The 19,024-nt window shown below is 44.7% G+C and overlaps 2 protein-coding genes across 2 annotated transcripts; both read right to left on the reverse strand.

The window, feature by feature from the left end:
• Positions 1 to 1,914: 1,914 nt before the first annotated feature.
• NDUFC2 (NADH:ubiquinone oxidoreductase subunit C2) lies at positions 1,915 to 4,527 on the reverse strand. The gene is made up of 3 exons (XM_038136205.1): positions 4,297 to 4,527; positions 3,248 to 3,394; positions 1,915 to 2,404 (listed from the first exon to the last, which is right to left on the reverse strand). The coding sequence occupies exons 1-3, from the start codon at positions 4,433 to 4,435 to the stop codon at positions 2,355 to 2,357; spliced, it is 336 nt and encodes a 111-aa protein (XP_037992133.1). The 5' UTR covers positions 4,436 to 4,527; the 3' UTR covers positions 1,915 to 2,354.
• A 2,242-nt stretch (positions 4,528 to 6,769) lies between these two features.
• On the reverse strand, positions 6,770 to 17,871 carry ALG8 (ALG8 alpha-1,3-glucosyltransferase). Its single transcript, XM_038140312.1, has 13 exons — positions 17,765 to 17,871; positions 16,801 to 16,879; positions 15,318 to 15,511; positions 13,818 to 13,927; positions 12,443 to 12,510; positions 11,812 to 11,938; positions 11,120 to 11,223; positions 10,886 to 11,006; positions 10,459 to 10,598; positions 9,889 to 10,028; positions 9,109 to 9,206; positions 8,633 to 8,705; positions 6,770 to 7,392 (listed from the first exon to the last, which is right to left on the reverse strand). Exons 1-13 carry the CDS (start codon positions 17,842 to 17,844, stop codon positions 7,161 to 7,163), a joined length of 1,566 nt encoding a protein of 521 aa, XP_037996240.1. The 5' UTR covers positions 17,845 to 17,871; the 3' UTR covers positions 6,770 to 7,160.
• Positions 17,872 to 19,024: the final 1,153 nt, after the last annotated feature.

The raw sequence follows: 19,024 nt of genomic DNA on the forward strand, positions 1-19,024 counted from the left end.
TGAGCCATGGCCTGGGGTGGGCTCCCCAGGAGGGTGCTGAGTTGAGGACAGTTGCCCAAACACCACCTCTGCGGCTGCAGAATTCCAAGGAGCTCACTGCACCAGCATCCAGGAGTCCTGCTTTTCTAGGAAAGCAGCTGCTAATCAGCCAGTTCCCCAGATGAGGGGAAACACAATTCCCTCCAGCCAGAGTGAGGATTTCAAAGCCGATCTGCTCTCTTTGTCCCTTCTCAGCTTGGGCAAAGTTTCAGCCATCTCTTATCCCAATGAAATGGAGCATGAGGGGCATACCGGGAGAGACCTTGATCCTCCCCATTGCAATGGCACCTCTGGCTGGGGCATGATGGAGCTCTTCCACTGGAGCTCTCTGGTCTCCATGCTGATTGCTGAGGCAGGTGTTGAACCAAAAGGAATGGATGGAGACTGGTTCCTGGTGAGGAGAGTACCACAGAGGGGGCAATGTCCCTCTGGTGGTTTATCCAGCTGTTGCTCAAGGGTGGGATCTGTGTCCCCTGGAGAACACAGCTGGCTCTGCTGGTTTATGCAGCTGGGCCGGTAATTTTCTTTTCTCATTTCTGTACTGCCTCTCTGATGTAGGGACTGCAGCACATGGAAACTTGGGAGGAAATACTGGTGGGATAAGTGATCCCAACTAAACCAAGGGATATTCCAGACCGTATGACATCAGTATATAAAGTGGGGGGAAGCATGAAGAAGTGAGCCACCCTTGGAATGATGGCCTTTGTCTTCCCAGGTCACCATTACTTGTGATGAACCCTGCAGTCCTGGGGATTGCTGAACAATCACCTGTCCATGGGAAGTGGTGAATGAATTCCTTGCTTTGCTCTGTTTGCATGCATGGCCTTTGTTTTCCCTATTACATTGGTTTTATTTCAGCCCACATCTTTTCTCGCTCCTGCCCTTGATTCTCTCTCTGATCCTGCTGTGGGGCAGTGAGTGGACCTCGGTGGCCAGCTGGGGTCAAATCCCGCTGGTGTCACAGTGAGGGACACCTGCAGTCCCCTGCAGCGATGGCTCTGGGCTTGGGCAGCGCTCAGCAGCTGGAGAGGCTCGTGGTGCCCCAGGGAAGTGTCACAGCAGGACACGGGGTGAAGCACTGACCACTGCTGTTGAACATGACCAGTGGGAGACGCAGGATGTCCCCAAAGGCCTGTGACCTGGGGCAGCTGGAAGGGCTTGCTGACGTGTTTTGGACTGCTTGCATCTCCCCAGGACCTTTGGATCTCTCTCTGAGAGCTGCTGTCCCTCCAGCTGGCTCTGAGCCCGGTGTGTCACAGGAACCTTCTGCCTGCTCTGATTGCAGGGCATTGCATCACGCTGCCCCAGGGATGTGCCAAGGCCTGATGGTGCCCTGCTGCTGGCCACTGCTGCTGGCCACTGCTGGCAAGAGGTTTCTGCCCTGGTCCCAGTAAGAGGTTTCTGCCCTGGTCCCAGTAAGAGGTTTCTGCCCTGGTCCCAGTGGGATGTTGGCAGACAGGGCAGATCAGGCCTCTCTGGTGTGGCAGGGGGTGCTGCCTCTGTGCTGCCCTGGACAGGCTCCCAGGGTACCCACACTGTTGCTGCCCAGCATGGGGAAAGATCTTTCAGATTGCTGAAGAAAATCAGAGTGGCAGCACGTCTTTCAAATCTGTTTAGGGACATCATATCCATCAAAGAGCAGTGACCTGGCACAGGGACTCAGTGTGAGGAAGACAAGTGATAAAGCCCAGTTTTGAACCAAAATGCTAAATGAGTAAGAATCTCCCAAACCCAAATCAACACAACCTCCTCACCCCCCAAATATGGTCAGTGTTTGGATTCAGTAGCTAGCAACCAAGTGAGAAAACAGAAAGGTTGGATCCTTATTATCAGCAAAGAAAAAGCAACATAATAATAAAAACATAGACATGTAACTAATTACAGAGAGCATGTATTTTTTTAGCTGTTCAGAAATAATTTGACAGTGAGACTTTGGGTACAACATCTAGAGGGGCTGGCCAAGAACCTGTTCAAGGGTCAGGAGAATTGCCACTGAGAAATAAAAAATACGAACTTAGAGAACTGCTCTCTGCTTTTATACAATATATGTTGTGTGAACAACTTTCCATTCTCGCAATTTAAACAACTTGAAAAAACATTAATCAAAGTTATTATTCTGTTACAAGTATCAGTCATCCATGTACTGACAAAGCATAAAAGAACAGAAGAGCAAATAATTAAACAATGACTATTTAATCAAGCTTTTATTACATGAAAATGAGTAAAGTTTCATCTTTTAAGCCATGGACGGTTCAAGAGTTGCAGCCACCTTGCTGAAGTTCTCAGGATGGCAGGAATTCATGCTGTGTTACCACTCAGCGAATTGGGTGGAAATCCTCCAAGAGCTGCCCTATTCTTTTCTTTTCTGTAAGAGGTGGGAAAACCTAATCAGCATTTGAGATTGATTCAGAAGATGTTTCATATTAAGTCTTTGATGATAACAAAGACACCAAAAATCTGAGTTTTGCTACCCACAGCAAGCTATTAGCTTGCTCTTGTAACTAAATGCACACTTTTTTTTTTTTTTTTTTCCCTCAATACGGCTCTCCACAGGTCCCTGTGGAGGAATCTCAGTAGTAACAGTTTTTTATTTACATACTCCTTCCAACATGGCATGATGCAGACCACAATCCGACAGCCAGAGTCACCCAACTCTACTGTATTAGAAAAGGGACAATTTTTACCCAAATTTGCTATTGCATCATTGGGCTCAGTGACTACATTTAGTAAAAAAAAACCCTGTTCTTCACCCATTGCTGTAAGTCAACACCAATTCAGGTTTCCCGCCATTCCTATTTATTCTTTTTTCACCTGTTCTGCTTGTTTTCTGAATATTCATAATAAGATTTCTGAATCTACATGCAACAGCCATTTTACAGGAATAGACACTACAATTGTGAAGTTACAAGAATAAAACCTGTGATTTCTAATTTCCATTATTTCTCCTTCGGTGGTACAAGTTTGGTCTATCCTGATTTTTTCTTTCTTTTGGCTCTGCTACTTTTATACTAAAATGAGCTTTTAGGAGGAAGAGGCGGTCATCAGTGCGTATCAACGGCTCGATAACAGTATCTATTTTCACATCAGAAAATCCTTTAGACTGCTGCAATTTAGATTGTGAAGGAGCAGGGAAGCCTTAGCCCGGCAAAATCTTTGCACATAGGTTATGGCAGGCTGAGGTCTCTCCTAAAATACCAGCTGAGTGTACCTGCTGATGAGTTGAAGTCCACTGGATGGTGCCTGATGTACTCGAACAGCTCTCTGTCCACCTTGGCATGCACGTACTCGGCACGTTTCACCAGCTGGTAACCCACAAAGCAGCCCAGGGTGGCTAACAGGATCTGCCGGTGAATACCTGCAGAGAGGAGAGAGGAATTATCCCCAGCTTCCCCAGCTTCCCACAGGCCTCAGGCAGGGCCCCGCTTTCCCCAGCCCCCCCGACACTCCTCTCTCTCTGCTTTGCCCCTGCCAAGGTCCCTACAGTACCCGCAGCTCCCACGGCCCCTGCCATGCCCCACTTTCCTCAGGGCTCCCTCCCCTTCCCACCACCCGTACCTCTCAGGGAGTTACCTCAGAGCCCTATGTCCCTTTCCCAGCCCCTTCCAATTCCCCAAATCCCTCACTTCAGGGCTCCCACCCCTTAACTCCCATCCCTACAACCACACAGAGAACTCCCTTCCCCTCCAACAGCCCCTCCAAACTCAGGGCTCCCTCTCTTGCCCTCCCCGCTTCATTTATCCTGTGTGACCCCAAGCCCCACATACCCCTTCCCCAGGCCCACATCCTCCCTCTATATCCCCATTCCCTTACCTCAGCGCTCCCTCCCCTTCTCCAGCCCCTACATCCCTCTCGGTCACCCCAAATCCCACATACCCACTCCTGCAGCCCTCAAACCTCCTCTAGCCACTCACTCCTGGCTGTTTCCCCTTCACTCCCCCTCATTTATCGTTCAGAGTGACCCCAAATCCTACACCCTCCATTCCAGCCGCACATATTCCCTTAACCCTCCCTAGCCTCGGACCTCGGGGCTTCCTCCCCATCCCCAGCCCCTGTAACCTTCAAGGTCACCCCAAATCCGCCCGCCCGCCCCCATTTCCTCTCCAGTTCCTCGTTCCTCGCTGTTTCCCCTTTCCACCTTCACTTATCCCTCAGTGACCCCAAACCCCACACAGCCCCTTCCCCAGCTCCTCACCTCCTCCCTCCCCTCGCACCCCGCTCCGCTCCCCCTCCCCTCAGGCTCCCCCCGTCCCCCCGCACCGGCTCCGAAGATGGGGCGCTGGTTAAAGGCGTTGTCCATCAGCGCCGACATCCACCCCGCGAACCCGAGCCACACCGAGCCCTTGTTGAGGAGCGGCGGCGGCGGCAGCGACCGCGACTCGTCGGGCAGGAACACCATGGCTGCCGCCCGCCGAAGGTGACCGCGGGGAGCGGTGCGGCGGCAGCGCCTTCCCCCGCCGGCCCGCGCCGTGCTCCCGGGTTCCGCTGCCTTCCCCGCTTATGGCTATTTTACCCAAAAACCCACCCCAAAATCCAACTCCCCACCCCACAAACCCATCCCCGCCCCAAACTCTCAGGCTGAGCGGCCTTAGCCGGGTCGGGGAGGGGGTTCGTGCAGCCCTAACCCCACTGGGTGAGCCGCCCCGCTGCAGGGCCAGCGGGGCCGGCCGGGAAGTAAATTAGGGGGTTAATTAAGCACTAAAATCGAATGCTATTAATTTTCAGAGCTCAGAATAAAGTCTGAGGCCTAATCCATAGTGATTTTTTTTTCGTTTTTAATTAATACGAAATCACATTGAATCATTTGCCACTGTAGCAGGATTGACGGAACTGTTAAAGAAACCTACGTTAACAAAGCACATCACAGGTCCCAAAGGCTTCTCCGCCTCTTTCCTAAAAACGTATTATTTAGCCTTTGTCCATGAGAGGAAAGCTCGTGTCTTTACAAACAGTGTGATGGGTGAAGGTATGGGTGGTAACGTCTTTGAAATGGGTCTTAATGTCTCCACTGACTTAGGGCGGCAGGTTTGTTGCAGAGCCCTGACACCTTGGCCCCTGAAACAGACAAGGGGCTGCACAAGCCTGAACTTCTGAGCTTTGGGGTAAAAGAGCAGGTTCAAGGGGGCAATATGTGGTAGGCGGTTCGGGAAGGCTGTACCTTCCTAATGCCTCAGCAATGGGGAAAGGAAGAGGGAAACGTGCGGCTGGGAGTTTAGGATCAAAGGAGGCTGCGCCCTCCAAAACCTCGAGGGAGAAAACCCTGCGGGTGTGTGTCCCAGTGCACTCTTCCCCTTTATTCAAATAAAGCTGAAGGACTCAGCTTTTTGGACATACACCTCTGGTGTTTGTGGATTTTCCCAACATCCGCACAGGAGGAGGTTGGGCAGTTGCTGCTCCACAGTAGGAGATGCTTCAGTTGAACCTGGGATCCTTGGGATCGTACAGTGGTGATGCAAGGCCACTTCCACAGTCACAGGTTTAACTTCACAGAATCACAGAATGGTTTGGGTTGGAAGGGACCTATGGTCATCTACTCCCACCACCCGGCCATAGGCAGGGTGAACTTCCACTGGACCAGGTTGCTCTATCCAACCCAGCTTTGAACACTTCCAGGGACGGCACACCCACAGCTTCACTGCATGGACTCTTCTTGAAGATTTCAGGATGTGCAAAGGCATGGCTGAGAAGAGCCAAGAGGGGTGTTTGTAGGATTTTTTTGCATATTACCATTTCCCTACACAGGACAGCACAGCAGACAGATAAACACAAGCATTGTGGATGCTGCACCCTGAGCAGAGCTTTGAGGTTTGCTGCTGAGATAAAATATAGGTGCAAGAAGCATTGTGCCACCACTGGCAGCCACAGCAGCTAAAACAACATGGCAAAGCCCTTGATAGTGTAAAAAAAGCAGAAACCATGAGAAAATAATGAAAACCAGAGTGAGAATGTCTTGAATTTGAACTCACTGGCAGTGAACATTTTAAATGTACAAAGTATTTGGTTACAGAAACAACCACAGTGATTAATCTTCCTGTTGCCCTAACAAGACCCATTCTATTTTAAACACTTCAAATATTCAAAGAACTCAAAAAGCGTAACTATCCCTGATGAAGGGGTCCCATACTTCAGCTAACATAGAAGAAAGTTTAAAAACTACTATCAAAAATAGTAATAGTAGTAATAAAAAAATCCATCCCTCTCTCCTCCCAGTTTTATGTCAGCACTGGAGTCCAAACCAGACCCCAACATCAGAGCAACATCTTCTAGGAATGGGTATGTAGGGTTTAAAAGGCGTAATTATTTACTGTAGAAATAACTGCTATCCTTTGAGGAACATCATTCCAGAGAGGTAGAAAACAATCTACCTTTTCCTTAAGTCATTACAGGAACTGTGGACACAAGAATTTTACACGAATTACAAATACAGCTAATGCAGCCACACTATCTGGAACGTTTAATAGTGTTAAAATACTTCTTCATTTGAGTAGCATGCCTCAATTTGGTCATCTGGTCTACAAAAAAAGAGCTACTAGAAGAATATGAAAACCTGTTTGCAAAGTATCTATGAAACATGGAGATGAACAGGACATGGACATATTAAGATTTGATATTTGAGTGTGCAACAGTTTGACAAAGCACCTCAGGACAAGCTTCCAGCTGCACGCTACATCCTTAGTTGTGTGGGTGTCCCTCAAAAGCAGGGTTTAGACAGGAGCAAAAATAATGCAAGAAATGCTCAAACAAAAAATAACAAGCTTTTAATTTACAAATTCCATAGAACACAGTTACAACGCTCTCCTACACAGCAATCATCCCTTGTAATTTGCCACAGCAACTTCTATTCAAAAACAAACCATAATGGGAAAATCAGGCAGGTTTTCCTCAGGACAGAAGTCTGGACCTTGTTAAGCTTCACAGTTTACCCACAGCCCTCCCAGTCACTGTGACATGCTTCTGATCAGAGGTATCCTTGCTGGGCAGTACAGGAGTGCTGGAAGAAGAGCTCCTGTGTGGCGATGGCACACGTACAATGTGTCTCATCTTGGATGGCCTTGTGACAACCCCTCACTGTGCCAGGAATCCCCTCCAAGGGGTATCCTGGGACTGGTCCCAGCACTGTGGCTTTACTCAGCCTTTTGCCTGACAGGAATTCTCTCAGTCAAGACAGAGACGTAGAGTTTCAGCCAAGCGTATGTGATTCCCAGAGCACAGTACACAGAGGTCAGCAGCAGGGGGACAAAAGGGAAGTGCCGTTTCCAGGGGGTCAGGGGAAATAGGATTTCACAGAAGATTTCCAAGGGCACTAGTTGGATGAGGTAGATTGTTTCAAGCCAGTTAAGTAGAGGTTTCTCCCTCCTGTTAGAGAAATTAATAAGAGGTAGAGTTAAAATATATGTTAACTAAAAATAACTATTATATTTTTCAGCTATCCCAGTGCAAAGAGAATCTCTCATTAGATCACAGTAATGGTTTAAATAACAAGTTAAATAGTTTCAGAAGGAAAGAAAGTAGTATGAAAACCAAGAGTACAGCTCAATGTCCTTATCAAGTTCCAGGATGCCTTGGAAGCCTAAGGAGAAATCTCATCAATTGCTCTGTTCACCCCACTCTGTTTCAGAACAGCCCTTCATACAAAGACTAGTTCCACCAATGATGTTCTACAACAAAGGACTGGAAATGGGAGAAGAGGTTAAAAAAATCTCACAAGCTGTCTGTAGGATGGACTTTTCTGTGAGCTATCTCTCTTGCAAAAGACACTGATGGCAGGAGTTTACTGCAGGTAGTTAGAAGGGAATTTCATGTTTGGCAAGTTAAAAACAAGAAACTTGCAAAAGCTCCCTCTCTTAACAAAAACTAAGCTCCTATGGAGTTTTTTAGCTAGAGCTCTTGAGACAGAATGACTGAACTCTTAAATAAAAAAAATCACCTACAAAAGCAGGTGCCTGAGGTACTGAATACACGCTTACAGTACTTCATTACAGCTTGGATTTGCCCTCAAAAATTTGGGAAAGAGGGAAGTGCGGACTGCAGGGGTTATAAGGATAAGCACTATCTCTGGCCAAGTGGTAAGAGATCCATAGGCTGTGAAACTACACAGGGTGACTTCAGCAATTGCACGTCTGCCAACCAAATACTTGCAGTTTTGTTGACAAATTACAGCTTGCAAATGAATGTTATTTACAATCTGTCCTTTCCACATGTTAAAATACTAACTAATACTGCAAAAGTCCACCCTACAATAAGATAAACAATCTGCAGACAAATCACTACTAGTAAATGCTAGAATACCAAATTATATCCTCAGAGGTTACAGCATCACAACTCCATGCTTTAACAGAGCATGAGGCAGATGGGGATCTACAGCCTCCTGGGACTAACTGGGCAGCTGTCACAATAACCAGGACGTGCTGCAATAATCCTAATTAAAGCACTGCCTCCTGAGAACAGAGGCAGCAGCATCTTTTGATTAGTAACACCTTAATTTGACTCTTCAGCATCAGTTTTCTGTGCTGCTTGTCCCTTATGACAATAGCTGTTCCCAACACCAGAAGAAATGTTGTTGTTCCTGGCACTGAGATCAAATTTCTTTAATTACCTGAATAGAGATTTCAACGAAGAGAAGCTATAAACAGTAAACAGCAGCATAAGCAGTATTTTAATTGGAAGTTCTGGAAAACAAAGAACATTATGTACTTTTAAAATTAATTATAAAAACCTTTTGCCATATATCTATTGTAGTATCTTTAAATCTTACTAGTCACATTTGCATTATCTGGCTTTATTTTCTCCAGACCTACATGTTTTACTGCTTAGGATAACTAAAAATAAGCATAAACATTTACTAAAGCAAATGGCAAGCATTTGCAATACACCTACTTCAATTATCTATAAAGATACTGAACACATCAATTATAATTACTATTTGAGATAGCACTACAAGTAAGATTTTCTTTTTCTAAAGAATACACAAACAATTGGGAAGTGACTAAAGCAAAAATGACAACCAAATCATGACTATTGAGCTGTATGTTGCAAATTGTATAAAAATTAACTGAAAGAAGAACATTTTACCTGGTGCTGTGAACAACAATGGAAAAAGTGAGAAATGCCCTGTTGTTGCCAGAATCAAGTAGATGCCAGCATCCTTGGCTCTCTGAATAGACAGTAAGCTAAAAACAGCAATAATTTGTTATGCTTTTGTCTTTTAGCAAAGAAACCAAATTTCAGCAGAACACCATACAATTGACTGAAGACTCAAAACCAAGTCAAACTGTTTCACAGTACCCCCATCCCTGCTAACACTGCCCCTGTGATGAAATCTCCTGCTTCCAAACCATGTGGCCTCAGAGATAAACACACAGGAAAAATCAGCCAGGAAACCCTCCCTCAGAAAACCACGCACCCACTGAACAAAACTATCAGCAAGGCCCAGCACAAAACAAGAGCTTAAATGTCACTCAATCTCTGAGGAAGGAAAATACAGTTTGTAGCAATACTGGTCAGGCAGTTTATGAACTACAGCTTCAGTTCTACCCTCGGCAGGCATGAAGCTCTTTTGGTAGAAACTGTGTATTGTTCTGGCCAAGCACAGTGCAGAAGATCCCTTTCCTCAGCTCAGCTCCAGAGCAATCTATCAAGCATTTTAAAATATTAACCACAGCACCCATCAAAGTTTGAATTCTGCCCAAAATTAATTTACTTTAAGTGCACTACACTGTTACAGCTTAAGGCATTCTATGAAAGAGTTCCTCTTCTGAAATATACAGAAAACAAAGTGATTCCCTTTGAGGATTCCTCAACAAGTGGCTGCAGGTTCAGTATGGCCAACTACTTCGTACCACATTTTCTTACCTTAAAGGCAGAATAGCAAGGAGTATTGCTTTCTCATGCACGTGCCAGCCAAACATGAAGGAGCTCAATGCACAAAGAACAAGGCACTGTAGAAAGCCTCGGGGCCCTTGAGGTTTAAACCAAAGACAGAAAACAGAGGGCTAGAAACAACAGGCAAAAACAGGACTTCAGTGAAAAGTCTGGCAATCCCGAAGACAAGCCATTGTCCAAAGAGATTTGTCAACATTACTAAACACCATTGCATACAGGTTGTACCTGTGTGGCCCAAACATTAAACTGCACTGGAGGAAATCAATCCGTTTGGATGTACGAGTAGAGACTGAAGGATTTTTGTTGAAATATCAGGAGGGAAAAGCAGACTGAAAGACCACAGCCTACTCCCCACTATTTGCATTGCATGCAAAAATTGTCTGCCAATCTAAGCCACTAAACACATTTTATCAGTCACTACATAGTAGTAACAATGTATTTGTTGCCCTAGAATTAAAATTCATATGAAGTGCATACTATAAATTAAAATCTACTAGAGACAAAACACAAAATATTTCAAAAAATATTAGTTGTTCTTACCAATATAGCTATGAAAGTACAGATTAATGTTGCCAGTGGCGTCACTGAGGGAAGGACAGCGTGCTGAAACTCTTGAACTAGCCCTCCTGTCATGGAGGCTTTAGGGATTTTTGTACCATCAAGAAAATTGCACTTTAACCCTAAAAACAAAACATAAAAAAGCACAAACTGATAAATGCTAATAAAGAAAATGAAGTAGCTGAACTAAGTACATGGACAAGTTTTTTCTCTTTTTAAAGGATGGCACAGGGAAGCGATTGATTTCTGACCTACTGCCAAAAACTTATGCACCAGATTATGTGGACAACCACATGATTTATGGCAATCTGAAAACATAATTGACTGCCTATGTTTCAAGCGAGGAAGACTAAAATCCAGAGAGCTCGATCTGCAAACAGGCACCAAAAAGCAAGATTACCATACTGACCAAGGATTGTCAGTGCTTTATCCATGGCATTATACAAAGCCCAGAAGTTGGGGGCCCAATAGGCATGGCAGAGACCTCGCTTGAAAGGGAAGAGCCGTGAAATGACTTGAGGCAGCTGACCCTACAGAAAACAAGAACAAAGAAATAGCCACTTTAGATGAGACGTGGTTTATATTTTTATAACAAAATTTTCTAACTGTTCAGGAGAATAACATGTGAAAAAGTGGTTATTACCAATACTAGGAAGGGTCCCAGTGAAAGAGCAGAAACAAGACAGACAATCAGTCCCAGAAGAGTTACATGAAGAAAGCTGAAACTTCTCCACTTCAGGGATCCATCTACAAGAAACAAAGATTAAAGAAACAGCTGCTGTGGGAGGTGGAAAGGGAGACAAAGCATTCTTCATTGACAAGGAATTGCTAGCACCTATCTAAAAGGGGCACCCAGCTCTTTTACGTCAATATATTCAGTTTCTTCCTTCAACAGCTGGCATTTCCTTTGCCCTCACTGCAGCTCCTGCATTATACAAGCTTTCAGTATTTTCCAAATTTAACTTCCCTGTTCACACGAGGAGTACCCGGCATGTTTCAGTGCTAAAAAGTGGGGAGAAACTCAAAGAAGGTCTTTGAAATAGCTTCTAATACTGTCTAATTGTTCCATTTCCAGAATAATTCTTATGGCTTCCAAGTGCCACTTGCAGCTTGTTCGTGTTGATTTTTCTTAACAAAGAACTCTTAAAGGAACAGGAATTTTAAGAAACAAATCTATTTCAAAGATCCTTCAAGATCCTAACAATTCTGCTCTCAAGCAGAATTTTTGTTTGAGCCATTTTGTTCCAATTCTATCTGCAAGTCTTGAGTGCTCCCCTAGTTCCAGTGATTAACACAACTCCCCCCAAAAAGCCAGTGAGGAAAACCCCATCTTACCTGCATTATTTGCAGTAAAGCAGTAGGATCGTAACAAATAAATGCCATATGCTGGGGCCACATACACAAAGATGTGTTTGAAATGCAGAAGAACAGCAAAAAGAAGAGCACCCTCCAAATACCTTTTCTGAAAGAAAACAAAACCTAAGCTTTTCTCTTTGTAGTCACTTTTAATGATCCTCTGTTGTACTCCTAAGGTGATGGGACATTTATTCTAAGTATTAAAAAGGGTATTTACTTCAAATTACAAATTCAGTAGCGTTATGCGTAACAGGTATGGACAAGGGAACTATCCTGTCACACAATCACCTCTTCAGAAGTTCAGAAGTATGTTTTCTAAGGACCGGTGATCTGGAAGAAGATAAAATGCCAAGAAATGATGCCACATAGCTCAGGGGTAACACTGAATATAGCTTTTAAGGGGAACTGCAATGCTGCAGCATCAGCAAGCAATTATGGTGAGTTTCAAATTTTTCTCTTTGCCACAAACTCAATAGACAATTAGACATCCAGCTTCACACAGCTCAACATGAATCCACCACCATTGCCCACAACATGAGCAGCCTTATGAATTGATTAATGCACCCAAAATACACATGGCAAGAAATCAACAAGAGTCACTTGGGTTTACCTGACACAGCCGAGCAACAGAAAGAAGCATCAGCCCAAAGAGGAAGCCATTGTACTGGAAGTGAATATCTGAACCCGAGTCAAGGAATAAACCAAGCTTTCTTTACTACTATGTGTTCTGGAGAAGACTCAAAGTTTTGAGGAATAAATTAAAATTAGAATAGACTTTAAATCAAGAAAGCAACCTTAAATTCACAGCACATGGACACAAATCATTATTTAACCTTACCTGTAAGCACTGTCAGATACAAATTACACGAATGCTGGCATATTACTTTGATAAAATGAAACACAGCAATCTACAAATGTATTGTGCAAATTCTCTAATATAAAACAAAAAAAAAGGTTAAATCTCCACTTTAGTTTTTAAGTTATTAGTTTCTGCCACACATTGGTTAATGGATAGTGACAAGAAGTCCTTCCTTCAAGTGCACACTGTGCCAAGACTGGCTTGCAGTAACTGCAGTTTCGAGAGTTATTTTTATATAGGATATGGACCTGTTGGAAGGCATTCAGAAAAAGCCAGAAAAATGCCCAGAGGGCTGGAGCACCTCTGCTATGGAGACAGGCTGGGATAGCTGGGGCTATTTCAGCCTGAAAAAGGGAAGACGCTGGGGAGAACATGTAGCTCCTTTAGAAGGTGCTCTAAGAGAGCTGGACAGGGACTTTTGGCAAGGGCATGGAGTGATAGGGCAAGGGGGAATGATTTTAAACTAAAAGAGGAGAGATTTAGATTGGATATTAGGAAGAAATTCTTTATTGTGAGAGTGATGAGGGACTGGCACAGGTTGCCCAGAAAAGTTGTGGATGCTCCATTCCTGGAAATGTTCAAGGTCAGGCTTGAATGAGGCTTTGAGCAACCTCGTCTAATGGAAGGTGTTCCTGCCTAAGGCAGGGGGTTGGAACTAAATGATCTTTAAGGTCCTGTCCAAACCAAACCACGCTACAATTCCATGACTGTTCTTTAGAAAGACTTCCTAATTCCCATATAAAGTTAAACCAATTGAATACACTCTGAATCTTAAAACACTTTGCAGATTTTCTTTGCCACAGGACAAACTTGGAACCACACCCAGAACCACTCTGCTAATACTCCTGTAGGTGTGCAGAGGAGAAACAGCCAGCAGAACAGGCACACTGCTGCCAGACTGGTTGGTCCTCCTCCACTCATGGCAAATCAGACCAAGGATTGACTAACTTCCATTTTGCCAAATAGTAATTCCAATGAAAACAAAGTTATTTAACTAATCCCAGAGACAAACCCAGCAGTGTTACTTGCTTTGACAGCAATAATAATATAGGATTGTGCCACACTCTGCAAGAGGTTGTTAAAAAACCAAACAAACCGCGAACAACCCACAGGTTTGAAAGGATACGATCCACAATTAACAACCCAAAATTCCACAAGAGCAGAACAGCAAGAATAAATGTTGGTTTTTCCAGGATATCCTTTGCAGATCGTTTTCCATTTATACATCTGCAGCACCTAAATAAGAGCAGAAGAAACAGAAGCTTTAATTCAAACATACAAGCAAAAACATTGTTGGTTTTAGAAGTTAAGAGCTGCACTTACTCTGAAGTTTGCCATTTTACCAGGATGCAAAGCAACAAAAAAATTCTTGCTAAAAAAGGATTTTCAATTTCAATAGCTGTGGTGTGTTCCACATGCTAAAGCTTACATTACATAACAGCCTCAGGCTCAAGTCTCCCATTCAGAAAGTGTAAACCTGTCACAACCTTCTTAAGCAGTGTATTGCTACTTTTGGAAACAACATAGGGAGCTGTATCTAAGGTCCTCAGCTGGACATGAACCCCTCCCTGGCTACCACTACCCCCTGCTATAATATGAGTTATTTCTGTTGGTTAAAAACAACTTATTACTTCTCAGTGTGAAGCAATATGGTTCATATGACTTCTGAAAGCAGTCTCAAATCAAATTAAAAAGTTATAGATCATCTGTGTTGAAATGCTATTAGTGCAATCTCCCTGCCATGAGCAAACACCTTTCGCTAGACTGGGCTGCTCAAATCCCCATCCAACCTGGCCTTGAATTCTTCCAGGCAGAGGGCATATACCACCCCTCTTGGCAAAGTGACCCTGCACAGACACCAGCCTTGAGTCTTCAGCCTCACATTCATACATCTGTGAGTCAAAACAATAAAAGAAAAAGAAATCATAATGCAAAGCTAGCTAGCATAAAGAAAGTAAATAAAGGAGCTTAGGCAGGGCTCCAATCAGAGAATTTCTTACCCAGGTTTTGAGCAGAAAGAATAAAATGATGGAAGACTCTTATAGCCAAATCATTAAGGTAGGCAATGTATTTCTCAGAAGAGCCCCCCATTCTACTCTTTAGGGATGAGGTAAGTAATTCTTCATAAAGTCAGGCCACACGGAAAGCCTCCAATCCTAATTACATGAGACTTGAAATAATCAGTTTATCATAAAAACACTGGAGAAATTTGCATATTTGATGATACTACCGTTTTGTGACAGATTTCCTTTATGCTTCTAGAAGAACAGAGTAATCAGAAAAGTAACAAAAAAACCCCCATGTTCTGAGCACACCAGCTGTCCAGCAGCTCCTACAAAATGAGTCCAGTGACAGAAGCAAACCCAAGCATAAGACATGAAACAGCAGCTGGTGTCCAAGTGCCTGCAAATCCATCACACGTAATGCAACTGTATCTCCAAGAAGAACACGTTATCTTGTGTTTAGCAGTGTATTCCAAGATTCTCCTTGAACAGGTTCAAGCAACTCTGGCATTTCCCTTCCTTTACAAGCTTATTTGTACAAATAGTTATTTGTTGTGGCTACAGAACAAACCCACATATGAAGAACTATCTACTGTCCCTAAAATCAGAACATTAAGACTTACTCATGAACTGCATATATGAAGAGGGTATCTGTGAAGATGACAGAAAGCCTTTGGAAGAAGATGGTTGCACGACTGGCGTAATTCAAGTTTTCAACAACCAACATCTGGGGGTCAAAGTACTTGGCAATGTGAGAAAGTACGTATTCAAACCAAGCAAAAAAAGGTGGATAATCCAGGGTCCATTCTGAGGTTGCCTAAAGACAAAATAAGATTAAATAGTTGATAACAAACCATGCTGTTTGCAGTCCTTCAGGTACAGCTCACTGCAGCAAACCAGCTAATGCATTTTCTCTCAGTACCCTCTATGTAACTCAAACCACTCCACAATCAGAAGCCAGCTCTGTGGTGCTGTAAGCTGTTCTCCTGCAGTACTGGTAGAGATGTGACATTTCCTGATTAGCAGGAAAAGATAAAAGAACATCTTGTGCACCTGCGCTTAACCAGTATATAACTGTTTCTTATCTATAAATCTATTTACAGTAATAGGGCTATTATTACAAAACCTCAGTAAAACAGCTCAGAGACAATATTTGTCTATATTGGACCACCAGCACAATCACCAACACAATCAGCCTTGCTCCAGCCTCAAAATTACTTTCACTCATCAGTTAGCAAGTCTTGACTCTCACACAACCATACCAAGATCAAAGGCATTATGTGATCTCTTCCCATAAGGACAGTTACTATGCCCTGACCAGGAATTAACTCCTTGGCTGTGGAAACAGGAGAGGAAGAGGCATGAACAGAGCAGGTTGGGATGGGGTATATATTCCAGTGAGCACATTCCCAAATGCTTATGCTGTATTGATGAAAGGCATCCTACGTTCTGGCATAGGGTTAATGCTGGCATTATAAAAATTTGTTTGTAAAACAGGCCTTGGATCAGTCCTACAGAGTTCTGACCTACACAAATAATTTACTTCTAGATGCTTATGTGGAGTACTAGACACTACAGTATCTATCTATCCCTGTACTCCAGGAGATACCAGGGAACAGATTAAAACCCAATTAGGTGGGCTGAGTCTATGATAAGCATGTCTAGATAAGAATCAATGCACGCTACTATCACACCAGCAAAGGCTCAAAACTTTAATACAGCAATTGATTTCATAATGGAAAGATGCACATACCCATTAGCATGACTCACTCTTTATTCTGGTAACTGTGTATCACCAATGAGAAGAGCACAGACATCAGCAATTTAAGAGTACAGTGGAACTTGCTCTGATGCTACACAGCCTTTCCAATAACCCAAGTGTCTTAATTGCTTTTCCCATTTTGCCTTCATAAGTACTTGCAGCTTCCTCAACTAACTTTCATTTTTTAGCTAAATGCTACACAAGGCCAGCAAATTGTGACTGGCACCTTTTTGTCCCACTATATGACAGTCACCAATCATCTCTTGCAGCATTCACAAGGTCTGTCATACCCAATGTGCTTGTAATTCATACACAGCTAAAACACACCCCAAACATGTCCTTACCTCATAGTACCACTGAGAGAGGGGCAAGTTGTGGGTGATGGCAAGCCAGTTCCTATGGACTTCGAAATCTGTGGAGTAACTACAGAAGGTGCACGTTAAGAGTCACATACATGCATGCACTAAGAAGGGAAATAATTCAGAGCACTTCACCACATGCAGATAAGAAGGAAGCCACTCTATTTATCAGCTCTAGGACACCACTGCCATCAAGTAACAGAAACAGTAACAGCGATGCTGCTCAAGAATTTTGTGCCACAGAAGTACCATAGAATGGTTTGGGAGAGACCCTAAAGACCATCTCATTCCAACCACCCTGCCGTGGGCAGGGACACCTTCCACTAGACCAGGGTTCTCAAAGCCCCATCCAACCTGGCCTAGACCACCTCCAGGAACGTGGTATGCACAGATTCTCTGGGCAGCCTTTGCCAGTGTCTCACCAACCTCACAGTAAAGATTTTTCTCCTGATGTCTGATCTAAATCTCCCATTTTATTTAGTTTAAACCCCTTCCTCCTTGTCCTATGACTGATCATGTAAAACGCCACTAATACAAGTGCTTATAGGGCAAGAACTATTTAGAGCTTGGCTTTTTCGGACAATTAATGCAAAATTCCAAGTTCTAACTAAGGTTTAACAGCAATTTTTAGGGGTTTTTCTCAGTATAAAAACTTAAAATTACAAAGCATTAATGTTTCAGGACACTTTCAGCCTTCCCGAACAGCAGCCAGCCGGAACGGGCCAGAAGGGCTTCCGAAGAGGAAAGGAAAGCTGTGCCACGCGGCGGAGGCAGCGCCGCCTCGCTTCCCTCACGAACCCGGGAGCCACATGGACCTTCCGGGCCTCCTCAGGACCGCGGCTCCACGCTACCCGCGGCCGGTCGCTCTCGGGGGTTCGCGGCAGCCCTACGCCACCCGCCCCCATCCCGTCCCGTCGCGTCCCGTCCGGTGCGCAGGGAAGCTCCTTACTAGGCGGGGATGAGGAGGCACTTGAGGAAGGAGACGCCGAGCGCCAGCGCTCGGAACCAGCCGCGGCCGCCCGCCGCCATGGCGCGCGCCCCCTGCCCCGCGCATGCGCCGCCCCCGCCGCGCGGGTTTGAAGCGCGCGCGCCCGCCGCGCTCGCGGCGCCGGGGGCGGGGCCGCGCGGGGTGGGCGGGGCCCCGTGAGGCGCTGGAACGGGCGCGAGTTGGAAGGGAGGGAGTTGAGGGTGGGTATCGGGAATTCTTTGCTGCGGAGGTGGTGAGGCACTGGCACGGGAAACGCTTAATGATTAGCCTGCCCGAACACAGATAAAGAATGCAATCAGAGAACGCCTGAGACCAAAAATCAGCTCTGGATCAAGAGGCGCGGGAAGAATGAGGGCATGGACTGAGGGTATAAGAGCTCAGGGACTTCTTTGTGGGGCGTCCCTTTGTGCAGACACCCAGCTTGAGCTGACCTGCTGCTGTACCAGGCTATTGCTATTTACTTTTAGGAATCCAGCACCTGACACTGCTAGGGAAGCTTGGGTTGGGCCCGAAGGAGGAGGAAGCATGTCAGGGAGTGAGTGCGGGTGAGCGTGGAGTTGGTTGGTGCTGTGAGGCCACCCAGCCTGCCCTGGGCAGAAGCTGCTTTGAAGCAGAGCTAGCTCTGCTCCAGGGAGATGTCACCTCCAACCTGTGCGGCTTGTGTCCAAGTCAGCTGCCAGGTACAAAGTGCTCTTTCAGAGGAATAGGCTCAATTTTTTAAAATACCTTCCTGCCAGCCTGGAGGGTGGATGCATACACGGCTGATGCCTTTTTAGCTTCCTAACAGCAAACCTCCATCTATTAAGAATAGTATCTTGTAGGAGCTGCATGGAATCATACAGTTAATGTGTTCAATTTTTATTTTCCTGTACAGCAGCAATGTATTATTTGCTCGATCTCAGGAACTAGAGACAAGTCTAACAGCAGTAATGCATCAGGGTTTAAGAAGGATCCTCACTGGAAAAACAAATCCTCTGTTTATAAATGTTTGAAATGTAAATGAGCTAATGCATTTAAAATGGTTTTGATTATTTACAAAGGCTTGTTCCTCCAAGTTTTCTACAACTGCACTAATTCTTGGGGACCTTCTTGCAATTCCCAGCCACTGAGAAGTTGAAGTAAGCATTACAAGGAAGCAGTGGTTAGAGAAAAGGAAAACTACAGGTGCAGCAAGCATCACTCATGTTTTTTTCTTAAGAAATATGTCAGGCAGAACACCTC

Source organism: Motacilla alba, chromosome 1 (genome assembly GCF_015832195.1).
Source record: "Motacilla alba alba isolate MOTALB_02 chromosome 1, Motacilla_alba_V1.0_pri, whole genome shotgun sequence".
NCBI classification, from domain to species: Eukaryota; Metazoa; Chordata; class Aves; order Passeriformes; family Motacillidae; genus Motacilla; species Motacilla alba.